Here is a 17,691-nt window from a genome sequence, read left to right on the forward strand (position 1 = left end):
TAGGTTGCAGTCCTGTTGATCTGTAGGCTCTCATCAATTCCAGTCCACGTAGCAAACTGCTACAAAACTTTGTTTCCATTACTCTGAGGGCAATTTGAGGGGCAGATGATAAGTTTTGGATGACAATATTTAAGTTTATTTTGATAATTTGAAGGAGAAAGAATAAAATCAGAATGAGTGGTAGCAATATTGTTCATGGTAGAATTTGGTTCCTAGGCTGTGCTCTCCCTATAGGGTCCAAAATGGGCAGCACTGGGAGCATGGGAAACTTCTGCTGCATCAAGAGGGGGACACCTGTTGTCACTTTCTTTTTGTTTCTTGTTCTTCCCTGCTCATGTAAATGAGCAATGACTACTGAAAATTATTGTGAGAGCTGGAAGACAGCCTTCTGCCTCTTCAGTGACATTTTCTCTTAGAAAAAAAAATATATGAAATGAAATTCAAAACCCATCATGCTAAAATGCTGTAGACAACTTGCTAAATCTTCATTCAGGCAATTCCTGTGAGCTTTTCTGTCATTTGATAGTTGTGTGGCTCTGTTACAGAAAACTTTTTGATGTTCTGTAAAGATTTCTAGTGCCCTTGGCATTTCAGAGGAGATATTTGTGCACCTGCTACTTGCTTCCCCTTCTGGGAGATGAACGTCACAGCCTGCCCACATTCCCCAAGAGGCTTCACTTACTGATGAGTGCTGTTACTGTAACAGCTCAAGTCAGCACAATTCTGAAGTAATGTCATGAATCATAAAATAAGCACCTCTTCTCTTTGCCAATGCAAACTCTGGGGTTTTTTGCCTCTTTCTAGAACTGCCAGTGCTCCCTGACTCTGCACAGGTGAGAGGCACAACATAAGAATCTTAGACAAAGCTTGGCTTCTCAGCCTTCTTAACCTTAGTATGCATTTAATGCTATTAACGGTAACATCCTTCTTAAATATTTAATGCACTTCCTGGAAGCTTTTCTTTTCTGATTTCATACCTGTTTATCCAGCCGTCCTTTCTGCCACTGGAAGCAAATACTCCCCAGCAAGCGAACCTTGCCCCTGTGCCACATCCCTTTAGCAGCAGTGCTCCCTCTGCCCCCTGCACTCACAGCTGGCTGCCAGGATCACCCTAGCAGCTGAGCCTCACAGAGCCCAGAGGTGAAAGGCCCTTAAAAATTCAACCTGGAGCTGAAAGACAAAGCAGACTTCCTCTGGACAGTCTTTCCTCTGCAGTGAAGACAAGCACATTGGCCAGGATTTCTGGTGGAGCTGCATAAGCCAGGACATGGACTAAGGAGAAGCTGCATCTTCCAGCTTAACTAAAACAAAACACAGCCCTACCTCAGCTACAAAAGCCAGCAGGAGCCTTCACCATCCTCAAGTGCTTCACTGCTTTTGAGCTTGAATTTCTTTTCCCTGAACTTTGAGTTAATCAGTAGAAATGTTGAGGTTTTCTGTATTTCACAAAGGTTTTTCCAACAATTACTGCTTCCAAAAAGGCGTCTGTTTACATGTTGACATAAAAAATGTGTTTTCTTTTTCTTGTTCCCTTGGCTGCAGTTAGTTAGTTCATGTGGGATTACAATGGTAGCACAGTAGGATTTTGTTTGTCTTTTCCTTGAATGAAATTTTGTTGAAAGTGTAAACTGTAAAAGGCATTGAAATTAGACAAAATAAAATCCATTTTTAAAATGAAAAGATGGAAACATTTTGTTCTCTGTCCCAGCCTCAGAGGTTTTGTAAATCTTTGAAATTCAGTGGCTTCTATAGAAATGCTTAATCTACAGTTTTTCATCCATGGAACAGCTTCCTCCATCTGCACTAGAAAGGGTTGAAACCCCCAAACTCTGGGGGATTTCACTCTGCTAAGAGCGAAAGTCTTCCCTGGTTACCATGTGACACAGCCAGGCAGTACCTGTCACCTTCCTTCACCCATGTCTGAAATACCTGAATTTATACCAGCACAAAATAATGCCTGGCAAGGTGTGTGGTCCTTGCAAAGTGCCTGAAAGGCAAAATTTGCCATTGTGACCTTCTTATTAACTTGACACTCGGCATTAAATTATGGAGGACTGGTAAAAACACCAAACTCAAATCCCTCCTGATGCATCTAGCAGGCCTCTGGTCCTTGGTGACACTGTGGCTCATGGATGGTGAAGTTTAATCCACTCTCCCTTTTTTCAGAGGGTTATTTTCTCTCTGCTGCATTTCCTTCCATGTCTAATGTGTGGTAAAAAAAAAAAAAATTGAATATGAACTAAACTACAGCATCTGTGATTTCTGACTGGGGTTGAGATGATGTTAAGCCTGCACATTCCTTTTCCAGATACCTCTTTGCCTGATGTCGAGGTCTATTAAAATATACAAAGAGACCTGGTCAAAAAAGAGTTGAGGTGGGGAATATTTCTCCTAGGCAATTAAATGTTGGGTCCAAAATAGGTACAGTTTAACTGTGTACATTAATAACTAAACCTAGACTATCTGATTCCATGAACTGTTTGATTGCATCAGGAATTCAGTTTGACATCTCTGAAAGTTATTATAAAAGATGCATAGGTGTTCTGCGGAATTTTCAGAATTACATTAATATTTACCTGCCACTGAAACAGATGTCTAGAGGTTTTTCCAATCCCATTGTTGCAGCGTGAGGCGTGCTGGGTGGCTGCGGCGGGGGCGCGGCTGTGCCCTGCGAGTGCTGCAATCCCAGTTATCGGCAGCTCCGGCAGCGACACACAGCGATGGCACGGCTCTTGGGGTGGAACAAGATGGATTTATTATTCCTGGGCTCCCAGACAAGACTGGGGCCGAGGGGGGTGAACAGAAGTTTTTATACAGCAGCTCAGGAGTAGGGATGTAGGAAAGTGAACTAATGAGGATAAGGTAAAGGAGGAGTGTAAGGTGGGGTAAATAGCTTGCGAGACTATCAGGGAAAATGGGGAGGGAATAATACAAAGTAACAAACGGGGTGTCGAGGGCAACAAGACAGACACAACTCTCTGGAGAAAGGGGTAGGGATAGGGAGGATTCACAACTTGGAAGGGAGGAAGTTAGGAAAGGGCTTGGGAAATTTAGCATCCCATGAAGAACTAAATTATTTTAAAAGCTGCCTGATGTAACGTACATGGCATTTTTACATTTTTATTCTAAAATAGAAGCTAATCATCAAAACAACAATTCCAATCCATGCCTACAAGTTCTAAATAACTTCCTCAGCTTCAACTTACACTGTCTAAACAAAAGCAGAGTTAGGCCTGAACCTGATTATTGCAAATGTTGATCAGGAGTCATTAAAACAAAGATACCAGAGGCAGGTCCTTATGTTAAGGGGAAAAGAATTAATGCGAACATTGGTAACACCTCAACAGTGTAACTACACAGGAAAGTTTATCTGGCAGATCACTTACAGTGAGTGTTGTTGCCTCCCAGCACCACTGAAAACATGTGAAAAATCTCAGTTGATCAAATAGAAATGCAGATTAATTCCTCTGGGGTTCTGAGGGGAGATCCCTTGCTCTTGAAGGATCAGCATCAGGCAGGAGAGTGGCTGAGAGATGGTGACAGTGACAGACACAGATCACCAGGACTCTGCAGAACTTCCCAATCCTCTCTACCTCAAAGACCAGAAATAGAAGACAGCAATTAATCAACTCTTCTCCCCCAGATGAAAAAATCTTCAATTTAAATACAAAAGTATGTGTATGTTAATACTCTTTTTGTCAAATGTCTTCTGCTTTTTTACTTACTCTGCTTATTCTTACATTATGTTTATATCTACTGAATGCAAAAATCTGAGTAAATTATTTTGATTATCTAATCCTTAAGCAATTTAGGCTCAGTGATAAGAAAATGGAATTCTATAAATTTTTTATCACTTGGATTTCTCCCTGGGTGACATATTTTATCATTATTACTCCTGTTCACTGTTTGTATGAGGCTTAGGGGTCACAGTTGGAAGAGCTCTGTTGTAAGGCATGGCAGTAGAGACAAATGTTTCATCTGAAGTGAGGTTTATAACCAGCTGTTCCACAATGTGAAGTGAAAGAAGGAGACAGAAGAAAAGCACGCAATCTTTGCAGACCTTATTGTCTTCAGCTACTCTGTTGAGGTCAGTACAGTTCACCTTAATTGACATCAGAGAAGGGACCAGATGCAGAGAAAAGTCAATGCAAGAGCTCATGTGGGCTTGTTTCTGTATCAGGTACTAATGGTTTCAGAACTGTCCCTGTCTGTTTTGCCTAAGGTTTGTGTTGGTCTGGGAAAGAGCCCAGGTTTTGCTGCATAATCTCCATAAATCAAGGGCTGTCTATACCAAAAGATGCACCAGTGTGTTTTGGGATATAGACCATGCCCAGGAGTTATCAGCTCTGCTACCTTAGTTGTCAATAACTGCTCCAGTCATGCAAACAGAAAGTTTAAAGAATCTTAAACATAGGCTAATATAAAAACTATATCATTTTTCTATAATCTGTTGCTTTGGGTAAGCATACACCCTCTGAAATTTTCTTGTACCACAGATTTTTAATTCCTGCATGTTAAAAGCATTTGGCACTGCTCAATCATTTTCTCAGGGAGGGCCAGGTTAAACCTACAGCTGCACCTAAGTGGAAATGGTAGGAGTTTCCAAAATGCATAAGGATGGGGCAGGTGTGTGTGTGCGCGTGTGTGTTTTGAGTAGATGAAGGCTACAGATGTGGTTACATTTTACATCCTCCCCTTTTACAGCACTGTTGAATTACTTTGTTTCTGTACATTTACAAGAATCATAAAGAGATTCCTACCAAAAAAAAGCTGATGTCCCCATTACCAAGGTGAAGCCATATAATTCCTGACGCAATTTTACCGGGAGTTTACAACAATCCACCAGAAACAATAGAGGGCCCTGTGGCAATGAGATGGTTGTTAATTGCCGTGGGTGTTAGGCATTGATGGGTTCTTTGTTGGCAACCGTTCTAACCCAATTATGTGTCTAAAGTGGGACTGAAAAGCATTGTAGGGAGCACCATGTAAACGGCACTAAATGCACTGAGACTGAGCGACCTCCCATAAAGACAGACAGGTGCCAGCTAAAGCCCCATATGATTGATTTTCCACGGCTAAAATGGCAACCACAGACATCTGGTTTTGCCCCAGTTATAAAAACAGAAGCAAAACTGGGGTGGAGAGTTTTGTTTCCCACAGAAAAGGGCCAGCATTCGTGTCCAGGGGCCTGCACCCCACCCAGGCGCCTGTGACCCCGAGTGGGCTGCCCCTCCCAAAATTCCAAATGGCTCAGGATGGCTCCCAGACCCAACCTGCCACCGCCCAGGATCAGGGCTGCCCTGGCAGTGCCAAGCATCTCCTGCAAACTGACATCAGGAAACTGATTGTTGTTCTCTTAGAACAGTAAGGCTGCTTAGAATGATGTAAAAATATGGTATTTGACTATCAGTGGGGGAGTTTTTGCTTCTCTGTGAGTAAAGCTTTATACCTCCAGCACTAGGAATTGAGTTTTAAGTCCTGAGGAAAGCACACTCTGTGTGTGCATACGCATATATGTGACCTGTGTTTAAGACTTGGGCTTGTTGTAATGCTGGCCTGGCATCTAAGTCAGAGATTTTTCTCAAATGTAGGTATATCTATGGAAAACAGGCCAAAGCCAGCACAAAAAACTAACCATTTGATTGAGTGGTATCACATGGGCAGGAAAAAACCTTGCAGCTTTAACACTTGTGGAAGAGAGAGTCAGCTGAGCATCTTATGATGTTTGCACTACCCAGCAACACTAATGTGCTTTCTAAATCATCTTGTAATATCAAGTCCAGTGTTTTAGTTTTTTGCTGTTGCAAGGACAAAATGCCATTATTACAAAGATGTAAGTCACGAGGTGGGAGCCCTTCTACCTGTTTCCTTGTCACTAAGATCAAAATCTTTTGCTTTTTTGAATTCCTTTGAATTACTCACAGTTTTGCATGGGACTCACGCAAGGCTGGGATGTGGTACACGGGTCAAACCACTGAGCAGTTTCAGAGGTAAAAGAACTGTGTAGGAGTTCAAGTGTCCTTTGTCAATGGCCACCTCTTATTGAGGTTTTTTTGGGGGGTATTTCTTCAGTTTGCAAAACTATGCAATAAAGGACAGTATGTATGTTAATTTATGCAGGTTTTTTCTGCAGAATAGAGCTTAATAATTTCTTAGTTATAAGAATTTTGCAAGAGATTGAAGCACAGAAGGTGAATTCTGGGATGCAAAAGCAAAGATGTTATGTTATTGCTACAGCTTAATGTAACAGCAACCATTGCTAGTTCTTCTTTGTGTAGTGTTTATGCCCTATAATTAGAAACTATATTATGTCCTATAATTAGAAGCTCTAATATAATCCAGAAATTACTGGAGCTGCAATGCATTATCGTCCAAGTCACTTCACAAACATGAATTCCCTTTGTTTTCCAACACTGTGTTACTTTTCTCTGTAAATCCCCCAAACGGCTAGATATTTACTCCATTCTAAGAGGCAGAACTGCAGGGAGGAGCAGACCTAAATGTGCCGCCTGCCAGCTCTGAGCTAGAAGTGGCCTGAATGGAACAGCAGGGGCTGATTGACCTGACAGTGCAACTGCGGCTCCCCGAGGCTGGATCTAAACACTGCCCGTACCTGGCTGTGACTCTGAGCCGGTCTGTCTCTGACACTGCTCTCGCTGTGAGGACATTTGTCCTTCCTCTGATAATAACTGAACGGTCCTACCCACAGCGCCTTTTCCGTCTAGGCCCTTTAACAACCCCTCAGCCTGACCTGGCTGTAATTTTTCATACAGCCCAGACCACGTTAGACGAGTGACAGACAGTGGCAGTGACAGACCTGGCCTCTCCTCCTACGTTCTCAGCAAGGGCAAACTGCAGAGTGGTGCCAGCGCTGTCCCGGGGGTGCCCAGCAGCCGGAGGCGACACCTCTCCGTGGGTGACACCTCTCCGTGGGTGACACCTCTACGGGGGTGACACCTCGCCGGAGGCGACACCTCTCCGTGGGTGACACCTCTCCGTGGGTGACACCTCTCCGGGGGTGGCACCTCGCCGGGGGTGGCACCTCGCCGGGGGTGACACCTCGCCGGGGGTGGCACCTCGCCGGGGCTGGCACCTCTCCGGGGGTGGCACCTCTCCGGGGGTGGCGCCTCTCCGGGGGTGACACCTCGCCGGGGGTGGCACCTCGCCGGGGGTGGCGCCTCGCCGGGGGTGGCACCTCGCCGGGGCTGGCACCTCGCCGGGGGTGGCGCCGCTCGGGGCCCGGGGCCGAAGGCTCAGCACAGCCCCGTGAGGGAGCAGCGCCCGCAGTTCTCCTTCGCGTCCTCACCCGAGGGAGGGAGGGGGGGGGGCGCCACGCCGCGCTCTCTGATTGGCTAGTTCCCGCCTTGCCGGTTCGCTATAGCCCAATGAGAGCGCGCGGCGGGGCGGGCGGCGGGCGGGGATTGGCTGAGCGCGGCGGTGGGCAGGGCGGTCGCTGGGCCCGCGCGGGGGAGCGGAAGCGCCGCTCTGAGGGCGGCGGTGGCGGCGGGGCTGAGGGGCCGGCGGGGCCGGCCGGGTGCGCCGCGATGCGGGGTGGCCGCCGCCTCTTCCCGCTGCTGCTCCTGGCGCTGCTGCTCCTGGCGCTGCTGCCCGGGCTGTGCCATGGCAGGGAGCCGGCGCCGGGCGCCGTGACTTGCGGCTCGGTGCTGAAGCTGCTCAACACCCGCCACAGCGTACGGCTCCACTCGCACGAGGTCAAGTACGGCTCCGGTGAGCAGGGCCTGGCCGCGGAGCTGGAAAATGGCGGGGCACGGGCTGTGAGGGGCCGAGGAAGCGGGGGGGACAGGTGGTGCCTGACAGGGAAATGGCGGGGGTGGGCAGGCAGTGAGGGTTGTGGGGAAGGTGGAGGAAGTTGGGTTTTCCCGAGGTTGATATCCTTGGTGCAGAGGGAAGTGGCAGGCCGCGGTTGGGGTTTAGGGCTGGGCTGGAGACACGACAGAGACAGAGGGATGCTGAGGCCTGTGGGATAGGAAGATGTGTCAGCTGCTTTCTGGGCCCTGGAGTCGGGATGTGACAGGGCTGCTTTGCCCTCGTCCCCTGCTCAGTGTCAAGGCCTTCAGCAGTACCTTCCAGTGTCTGTTCTGACAACGAGGGTGCTGGTCTGTTGGGGAACATGAAGACCTTGATAGTATTTTTGATAAAGGTGGGATGGTGTGAATAGTACCTGTCATGGATAGGATTTTTTTCTTGCGTTCACCATGAACTTTGACAGTTTGCATCTGCTAACACATGCTGTGTTTCACTGCATCCATCTGAAAGATGATTTGGTACCTGCGTTCCTTTTGCAGTCAGTAAATGGACTGTGAGAATTAAGCACTCGTAAACATGAAGGCATGACAACATTGAAGCAAACTTCTGTAGTTTTCTCGTGTCTTTTTGAACTGGGGAGGCGGGATAAGTCTTGTGTCATTTAATTCTATTCAAACAGGAAGTGGGCAGCAGTCAGTGACAGGAGTTGAAGCTTCAGATGATGCCAACAGCTACTGGCGGATCCGTGGGAAGAGTGACAACAGTTGCCAGCGTGGGACACCTGTGAAATGTGGGCAAGCCATACGACTTACCCACGTTAACACTGGGAAAAATCTGCACACTCATCACTTCCCATCACCACTCTCCAATAACCAAGTGAGTTGGTTTAAATCTTAAGCTTTTGTACAAGTAGTGCATGCTATTGACAATAGTCTCTCCAGTTACTTGGGTTTTTGGAGACTCAGACTTGAGTACCAGCTACCAGCAGCAGTATGTCTGTGCATATCCAGATTCAAGTATAGGTTTTTCTGCATCTTAAAATGATGTATTTCAGTTCTTGACAGAGGCAGTACAGTATGTGCCAGCATTGGTATTTCACAGTACTTTTAACAAATCTGCTTTTTTTTCTTTTTCTGCACTGTTGCTGCTGGGAAGGCTGTTCTGAAATGTCGGATGTTTTTTAGATGCAGGTGATTGAGTACCTCTCTCAACATTGTGAAGATTGCTCTAGAGCCAGGCAACTAGTCATGTGTTATAACATTAGGCATTCCTATGTCCATGTTCCTTGGTGATCCAGTCTGTTAATCTCATTTGTCTTCTTGCTATCTCTATTTCGTTACACTGTTCGTATTTTTCTGTCCTCCTTCCACAGGAAAACTGAACTGCTCTTGTAATCATACTTAAATACAGTTTTGTACCTATCTAAAAGAGTGTAATTTCTAACCATAATTCAGCCCCAGAACAAATACCTCTCCAGGATGGAAGATCTATTGTAAATAATGCAGTTGTTGGAAGATTTTTGTTATTAGTCATGTCAGTCTTCCATCAGGCTGTGTAGATAGGTTGTTACATTGAAACTTGGACGATGTGACTCTTTGTGGAATAATTTTTCTTCCACCATGAGTAAAGTGGCTGAAGCAATAAGGTTCAGCTCTGTGTAGGGTATCTTGATAATCTGATGATTAAAAGTGATGGAAAAATAACATTTCAAAAGAATTCTTTAAGGGAAATTTTACTCTGAAACCTTCGTCTGGGTTTCATTTTTCAGTGTAGACACTTTGTATCTTGTCATTAAGGTAAGAATATTCAACTGTCATTGTGGGGTTTTGATTTATTTAGAGTTTTTCCAGTACTTTTTGCTCAGAGAACAGGTTGGAGTTTGTTGGCACTTTGTGTTCAGATTGTCTGGTAGAACCTTACTGCTTCTGGCTTAGGTAATTGTTGACAAAGCAAAACAACAGCATTTCTTTCCCCATCCTTGTCTTTGATCTCTGCTGAGTCTGTGGTTGATGTCTGTGTGTCCTGGAGGTGTTTGCTTACACTTTCACTTCAGGAAGCTTGTGTCTCTAACAGGAAGTAAGTGCCTTTGGGGATGATGGCGAAGGAGATGACCTGGATTTCTGGATTGTGCAGTGCAGTGGGACTTACTGGGAGCGGGAGGATGCCGTGCGCTTCAAGCACGTGGGGACTGAGGTGTTCCTGTCCATCACGGGGGAGCAGTACGGCCACCCCATTAGAGGCCAGCGGGAAGTTCATGGCATGCCTGCTGCCAACCACCACAACTATTGGAAAGCCATGGAGGGAGTCTTCATCAAACCCAGTCTGGACCCTGCAAAACATGATGAGCTCTGAATTGACACGGGATCCAAAATGCTTCGTTTGACTCCAATGTTTGGAGATGCTAATCCTTGGTTTCTTCTAAGTCCTGCCTTGCCTAAGTAACTGATTTTCTGTGTTACTGAAGGGCATTAGTTCATTCTAGGAATGCAGCACTTCTGTGGGGAATGGCTTCTGCCAGGTTCAGCCACTGACATTTATTTGGTGAAGTCCTTTCTGAATTTCCAAGCTTTATTGGTGAAACTAGTTCATACATCTGTTAGGTTTTGTTGTCATTTGTTTGCTTGTTACTTTTTCTCGAATTCAAAGAAAATGAAAAAATGAAAGTAATACTTTTCTCTAGTCTCAAGTACAATAAATCTTTGTATTTTGTAATCTTTTTCCAGCTGTAATTAAATATTTAGAAACTGATTTCTACATCCTAGTGAAAGAATGTTATTGATGAGGAGATGGATTGAGTAGAAATGGAACAATTGTTCTGAAATATGGTGTTTTTTGAATGACTTACTCAGCTATTCAGTCTTTGAGTTAAAAAAGTATCCATTTGAAAATTGCATCCAATGTCTTACGAGAGTTTAATTCTGTATTGTATTAGAAGACTTGAAAATATAGTGTATGTTGGAGTAAGAAGACAAAATTTTAATAGTTGTACTTTGTCCAAGAAATTCAGTTGTTCTAGTAGTGATGGTACAGCTGATTGTCCATTGGTAAGGCTGCTCTGCTCTATGAACAGGTGCAGAAAACTGCTGCTTGCTTAATTAATATTAGAATTCTACAGAGTTTCTTATGGTGTAAAGGAACGGTTAAATTTGGCTTCTGTGTCACTCTACAAGATCAATATGACAATCCAAGTGAATAAATAGTGAGGCATACACCTATGTGGGCTTTTTTATGTGTGAATCCAGAAGAGCAAAAAAAATCTGAGACAATGGTTTGGTCATGGATTTCTGACAGAGTGGTATGCACTGGAGTGTTAGCAAGGAATCTTCACTGAACAAGTTAAGAATTTCTGTGTTCCTCTCTGAAAATAAATTAATTCTTCGCATTTTTTACACAGTGTTACTGGAAATATTGATTAAAATTCAAAATACCATGTATTTGTGATTCTGTATCAAATTGAAAAGCTCACTGAATGAGCGAGAAAAGTCAGAACATTCAGGTGTTCTTGTTTCCATGTGTAAATAGTTTACTGATTACTGTGCTCATTAGTCAATCAGTCAAAGAAGCAGGAAACTGATTTGCTGCTCTTACAGCTCCAGTCAGGAGCTGCAGTGTTGGTGTTATGTTGAGAGGGTGCAGTAGGCACTTGAGTTCAGCTTTACAAATCCACCGGGCTGCTCTGTGCACTTCATGCAGGAGTCCAGCCCAGGCTGGCTCCAGGCTTTATTTAAGGATATCCTGCTAGGGAAGATCTGTCCAAGCCCTATGGAACAAGGAACTTCTGTGACAGCATTTCTGGTGTACCTTGCTATTTTTCTTCAAAGGAAAAGGTAAGAACATTTTTTTAGTAATTTTACTTGCATGTATGTATTTGGGATTGCAAGGCAATGTAAGGATTGCAGGCATTTTGGAGATTAAATAGACTGGCTTTTGCTGTTTTGTATTAGAAGTAAACTTTCCGGTGATTAATATTTCAGGTTCACTGATACTCCTGACTAATTGGTATTGAGGTTATAGTTATAAAAGGATAATTATTTAAAAACAAACCAAACCTGCATAAACAAGATTTTCCCTTTTTAAGGAGAGCTTTTCTTTTGAACGGTCTACACATAAGCACAAAAAATGTGATGGCACTTGACAGGAGGAAGAAATAGTTTTGGCAATGAGTTCTCTAAGTTCACTAAGAGCTAAAAGGCTTTGTGCCTACACCATATGGGCTTAGTGTTTGTGCACCTGTGGAATACTAAACTGGCTGAGAAGGGGTAGAGCTGTGGGGCTCATCTTGGTCTGTGTGCCAGGTAAAATCCCCACCCAATGATTGTATGTGCCTGGATGTTTCTGTCCTTGGCAAAGGTGGTTTTCAGTCTTATTTATTATGCTTGAGTGGGATTTCACTGGACCTTTGACTTTCTGTTCTGGATTTGAACCAAATTCATTTGGTGAGGGTGTGAAAAAACTTTTAGCCTTTATTGCTTAGTTTATTATGTTCTGTTCTGAAAAATATTTGCACCTTTTGTTCCTAAACCAAGCTGCCACACACAAATATACCCTTGAATGCCTTATTTAAAGACATGTTCAACAATATCCCTGTGTACTGTTTCTTCCACTTCTGATTCTGACCAAAGTGCATAAGTGACTTAGCCCTTATATTTCGCTTGGGAATATGTCACAATAGTTGGGGGCATTTTGTTTAGTTGGGATATTTTCCCCAATTTTTATCACTGTAAGTGGTTGCCTGAAGGACTCTCAAATAAGGCTGGTTGAAATACATGTTACTTTGGAAAGATGTAATACAGTACTCCAAGAACTACTGGTACTCCTAGCATGCTGAATTCTGGCTACAAAAGTCATGTTAATGTAGCAAGTACAATAATTATAGCTGTGAAAAATGATGGCTTGTGGTCATGTGCAAGCACTGAGATTTCAGAGTGTGAATCAGGTATTTTTATTTACTTTGTCTGCTCATAATTCAACTTTTAGTCTTGCCCCCATGAGTAAGGATTAGACACTTGGAGAATCTGTTTCTGTATTGCTGTATGGTGGTGTTTGTTTTCCATATGAATTTATTATCTGCCTAAAGCTCTTGGGGCTCTAGGGTAAAACATGAAATGTAGCTATAAAAATTGGGAATTCTGTTTTATTTATTTTTCTTTATTTTAAAGTGATACAGAGAATTTTGATAGGCGGTATAAAATGTATTTAACCTTGAAAAGTTAAATGAAACCTATCGGTTTTGACTTCTGATGCTAGCAGGAAATAATTCTTTCAAATAACTGACAGTTGCTTACCTGTTTCTCACTTTTTTTACTACAAGAACTCTGAAAAGCTGCACCAATGTTACTTTGTACTCCTCCTTTAAGAAACCAGAAAGGCTTTTGGGGAATGAATTAGAAGGCTCTGTATTTGTAATTGTTCTCAGCGGGAATAGTTGCTAGTCAGTCTTTGAAATCTGTCAATAGTGCATTTTACACATATATCTATATCTAGTTCAATATGAAATGACAGAGTTTCTTAGATATGTTAATTTTGGAGGTGTGTGCCTACAGACATTTTTACTCTGTTTCTGGAAATTCTTTAAAGCTCTGTACAACTGCCCTGCATATGAACACTTGCCACACATTTTGACTTTTTAGTCAGGATGAATGAAACCTGGGTTTAGTTCTTCCAGTGTTCTGGAAGGGCTGTGTTGCTTACTGATTCTTCATTCTGAATCTTGAGGCTAAATATAAACCAGTGATTATATTTAAATGGTATAATCATAATTTAATTTATTGTGTTTAGGAATACTAATTGGGTATATCTGTTCTTATTAGGTTAAATTATCATATCATTTTAAAGAGGAAAAAAATACAAAGCAAGCCTGTAACAATGACTCTCACTCAGCAGTATTTCTAAGCCTGTTAGTTTTGCTATATCTTCTCTTGTCTTCTGCCTGCCTTCCCCAGCACTGAAGCAGTAGCTGGCACTGCAGATGCACCACATTTCACACCTGGCCTAGACAAAGGCTGAACTGTAGCAGTGTCTTCTTCAGCAGCAGCATCCTGCTGGTGTCTGACTCCCTTGGCATCCTTGCTAGCTCTTTGCCAAATTCCCTGCTGGCAGCTGAGAACTGTCAGAGAGCCTATCAGAGATTTGTGTTTGTAGGGTGTCTAATGCTATTGCCCCTCTTTCCTAGTTTTGAGTTTGCATCTGTGCCCTTTTGGTTTTGCAATTTTATCTTTAAAAACATCTCCTGTAATCCAATCCTGGGCCACCAATCAATTATCTTTGATAATTAATTGCTTCATAACGTGGCTGTTTCATCAGCTGCCTTTCAGGAATTCATGTGTTTGGGGTTACAAGACAGCACTTGTGGTTGTATCATTTAGCTTTTTAAAGAAGCAAGAAAATAAGTTAAACAGGAATATTTGAAGCTAAGGAAGTGTTTTCCTCTTCACTGTGCTTGGTTCTATCCTGTGGGGTAGGAAGCACAGGGGATGGTTTTCTTCCTCAAGGAAGAATAAAACATTCAGCCTTACCGACCTGTAGTTACATGGGAAACACAAGGCAATTTGAACATTACCTTAGGGTTTAAAATGCATGCAGGTCACAAACATTAATGAACTTTAAGCATTTTGAAAAACCTTAGGAACCTAAAGGTATAAGTATTTCATACCTCTTCCTTCCAGGGAAGCACCACCTTAGTGCTCCCATGTTTATAAATTCTTTTATAGGGTGTGCGGTATTTACATATAAGAATTTATTTTTATTTTCTGTGCAAAAGAGGGAAACCCAGCATTAGGTTCTTCTCATCTGTTTCCTGAATCAAACTTGCTGTAATTGCAGTAATGCGTGGAAATGGATTGAGACATGGTCAACCAATTTCTCTGAGGACAGTACTGGTTTATTTTGGGTGTGTGTGAGCAAGGAGGGAATATAGTGAGCACCTTGAAAAGTAGACTTCAGCAGCTGCACTGTTCAATGCTTCTTTCTATTTAAATTGCATCAAATTTAACTGATTATGAAAACCTCTTTACTATATTTGGTATTGTGCTAATTCTAAATTAGCATAAAGTTCACAGTGAAATCCTGTGATAGCTCTGATACTGATTCAAGCTGCTGTTCTGTGAGGGATTCATCTGTTTCCTGTCCTTTGGGAAAATGGTGTCCTGCTTCATTAGGACAAGAAGTGTTAGAAGCTGTATGACATCTCAAGGGTCCCAAACCCTTACAAAATACATTACAAATTAATCAGAATGTGTACAAGCTGTAAAGCTGTGTGATGACTTTCAATGTGCTTTTTTTAAATTGTAAAAATAATGTGTGGCTGCTAGCTTTGGCTGTGTGGAGGACTGTTGAGCTTTGCCTCAGATCTGTGGCTCTTTGCTTGGTCTTCATGATGGTTATGTATTTATCCACCTCGGCTTCATTCTCTAAGAGTACTCATTATTAGTACAAGTGTGTGCTGTGCAGAAAATCAAAGTAGGTGGGGTGAATCTAAGTGCGACTCAAACCACAGCTGAACTTAAGACGCAGTAGGTGCCCGATGTTATTTTTCTTCTGCTGCCGCTCTCCCAGCCCCGTCTGTGCGTGCCCGGCTGCCGCAGCCTGGAAGGGTCGGGCTGACTTCAGCCGCCTTCCCGCGGCTGCGTGGCTTGGCGGTGCCCGCAGACAGCCCCCACACGAGAGCTTCTCTTCTGTGCGCTTAAATGCTGGTGGCTACTCTGTCCTGCCTAGGGGACAACCCTGTGGATGAGCTGTATAATAACTTGCGTGGGGTGGATGCGAGCAGGGCCGTTCTGAGGTGAAAGGGGCGGGCGCGTTCGTTCTCTCGGTGCTGGAGCCGGGAGCCGCGGCCGCTAGTCAGCGCTGCTCCTCCGCCTTCCGCGCCGCTCCCCGGCGCTGCCTGCCTGCGAGCCGTGTGCCTTTGGCAGCCCGGCAGGGTTTCAGCAGCGCAGCTTTGATCGCCGCAGATTTATACTCTTCGGGGGGAAACAAATAACATCCGCTTCCCCCGCGTTACACTGCTAAGGCGATCAGCTGCTGCAAGACCGCCCGTGCGGCCCTGCCTCCTTAGGTGTGCTCTGCCAAGTCATGTACTGCTCGGTTATTAGAAGGGAAGTTTAAAACATTAGCATAAGCTCTGAAGCGGTGCTTCAGGCGTTTCTGTTTACTGTTTTTCTTTAGGATTGTTGAAGTGCGGCCAAGGATGAAGTCTGTTTGCTTACAGTGTACATTTAAGGCAATTATCTGTATTGTAAAATTAAATACCGGTTTCTGCTCGGTGGGGAAAGAAAACGCACAAAAGGATCGTTAAAAAGGGAGCTCTCCTTGTCCTGTCATGTACTAAAAAACGCATTGCATTTCGCAAGATCTCGATAGTAAAAGCTAAAACAAGACGATCTGTTCCTAACTATAATAGGCTGCACGTCAGTGGTAGTTACAGGAACACCTCTTATCCCTAACGTAGCTTACCTGGCTTTCCTCGGCTCTTGCTGGACCGCTTCCCCTGGAGTAGATCCTGTGCCATCCGCCGAGGATTCCCTTTGGCATGAGGATGAAAGCCGAGCTGCCATCTCTTACCGACACGGTATCGGTTTGCGAGCCGCTGCGAGATTTCTCCCAGCCATCCTGCGGGGATGGAGCTCCCACTGGCTTCGTGGATCACCCACATCGCGCCCCACCAGCCGTCCTGAGTGGGGACAGCAAGCGGCGGGTCCAGCTCCCCTTCCTACCAGCGCAGTTATTGCCGAGGGCTTTGTTCACGTGCCAAAAGAACGTGATTTTTTTTTTTTTTTTCCCTGCATGTCTGGCTGGCGGTGCAATTTGGGTTTCTCAGCATCCGCCGCCTGCCGATATTCTTTCATGTCTAGCGGAAAGATGCTCTCGCACAGGAACCTTCAGGGATTCCGGGTACCAGTAATTTGCATGCCAGCCGCTGCTAACGGTGATCCTTGGGTGCTGGCAGGAGACCCTCATTCTCTTAGCGAAATTGTTCTCACGGCTCACTCTACCCCCATCCCTCTCCTCTCTGCTGGGCACGATCGGCGTCTCTTTATTCAGCCTCGCCCGCCGCAGCGGGGCGTGGAGGGAGCGGGGAGGTCCCACGGTGTGCGCCGGCCCCGCCGGAGCCCCCGGCTGCGGGCAGAGCCTGGGCGCGGCGCGTCTCCCGTGGAAGCGCTCCTCCGCGGCCGGGCGCGGCAATGCTGGCCGCAGGGCCGACGCCCAGGAACGGGGCTGCTTTGGGCAGCGCCTGTGTCCGATGGGTCGGCGGAGAGGGCGATTCCTCCGCTGCCTTCACCCGGCTTCCTCTGGCCAGGCGGCAAATTTAAAGCCCAGTAGCTCAAGAGCCCAAAAGGCTGCAAAACCGAATCGTGCCTTCTTGTGCCGAGAAAATACACAGGTGACGCAGTCAGTACCTGCCCGGGAGAGGGAGCTGACAGGCTCACGGGGGCCCTGATTGCTTATCCCGCATCAAGGACGCCCGGAGGCCTTCGTGCTTAGGGGTGTTCTTACCGTGCTTTTATATGGCTTGTGAGAGGGCTTCCGGCCCTGTCCGGCTGCTGACACTGCGAGAGAAACACGCCGTAATGCATTCTCAGCAGTTCCTGTCCTAGTACAAACCCATCTAGCTCGGTAACTGCCTTCGGCGGGCACACGGAATGTGATGCGGGAAAGTAATCACATACGCACTTGTTTAATCACCTGTCTACTCCGCTTGTATCTTCCCTGCTTGTTCAAAGCGGGAAGGGTTGTGACGCGTGCCAGCAACATCTTACGCTGGGCTAGTGTTGAGTGTGTTTGTGACTCCATTGCCAAAGAAAAAAATATATAGAGCTCTTATAGCATTAAACCTGTGCGGGTAAAACAGACCTCGAGAAGTGCAGAATGCAAGGCTTCTCCTGAAATTGCACCCAAGGGAGCACCATCTGCTCTCTCTTGCAAATA

At 45.0% G+C, this 17,691-nt stretch overlaps 1 protein-coding gene and 1 long non-coding RNA gene across 2 annotated transcripts; one reads left to right on the forward strand and one right to left on the reverse strand.

The window, feature by feature from the left end:
• The first annotated feature begins 7,501 nt into the window (after positions 1-7,501).
• SDF2L1 (stromal cell derived factor 2 like 1) lies at positions 7,502-11,201 on the forward strand. Its single transcript, XM_021549845.3, has 3 exons — positions 7,502-7,728; positions 8,447-8,643; positions 9,841-11,201. The coding sequence occupies exons 1-3, from the start codon at positions 7,545-7,547 to the stop codon at positions 10,117-10,119; spliced, it is 660 nt and encodes a 219-aa protein (XP_021405520.1). The 5' UTR covers positions 7,502-7,544; the 3' UTR covers positions 10,120-11,201.
• On the reverse strand, positions 9,617-16,911 carry LOC116184181 (uncharacterized). The gene is made up of 2 exons (XR_004148930.2): positions 16,219-16,911; positions 9,617-10,096 (listed from the first exon to the last, which is right to left on the reverse strand). It is a non-coding gene; the product is annotated as an uncharacterized LOC116184181 (long non-coding RNA).
• Positions 16,912-17,691: the final 780 nt, after the last annotated feature.

Source organism: Lonchura striata, chromosome 18, assembly GCF_046129695.1.
Source record: "Lonchura striata isolate bLonStr1 chromosome 18, bLonStr1.mat, whole genome shotgun sequence".
NCBI lineage: Eukaryota > Metazoa > Chordata > Aves > Passeriformes > Estrildidae > Lonchura > Lonchura striata.

Coding starts and splice junctions, on each gene's coding strand:
- SDF2L1 (XM_021549845.3), top strand. CDS start 7,545: ATGCGGGGTGGCCGCCGCCTCTTCCCGCTGCTGCTCCTGGCGCTGCTG. Junction 7,729..8,446: donor CGAGGTCAAGTACGGCTCCG/GTGAGCAGGGCC, acceptor CTATTCAAACAG/GAAGTGGGCAGCAGTCAGTG. Junction 8,644..9,840: donor CACCACTCTCCAATAACCAA/GTGAGTTGGTTT, acceptor TGTCTCTAACAG/GAAGTAAGTGCCTTTGGGGA.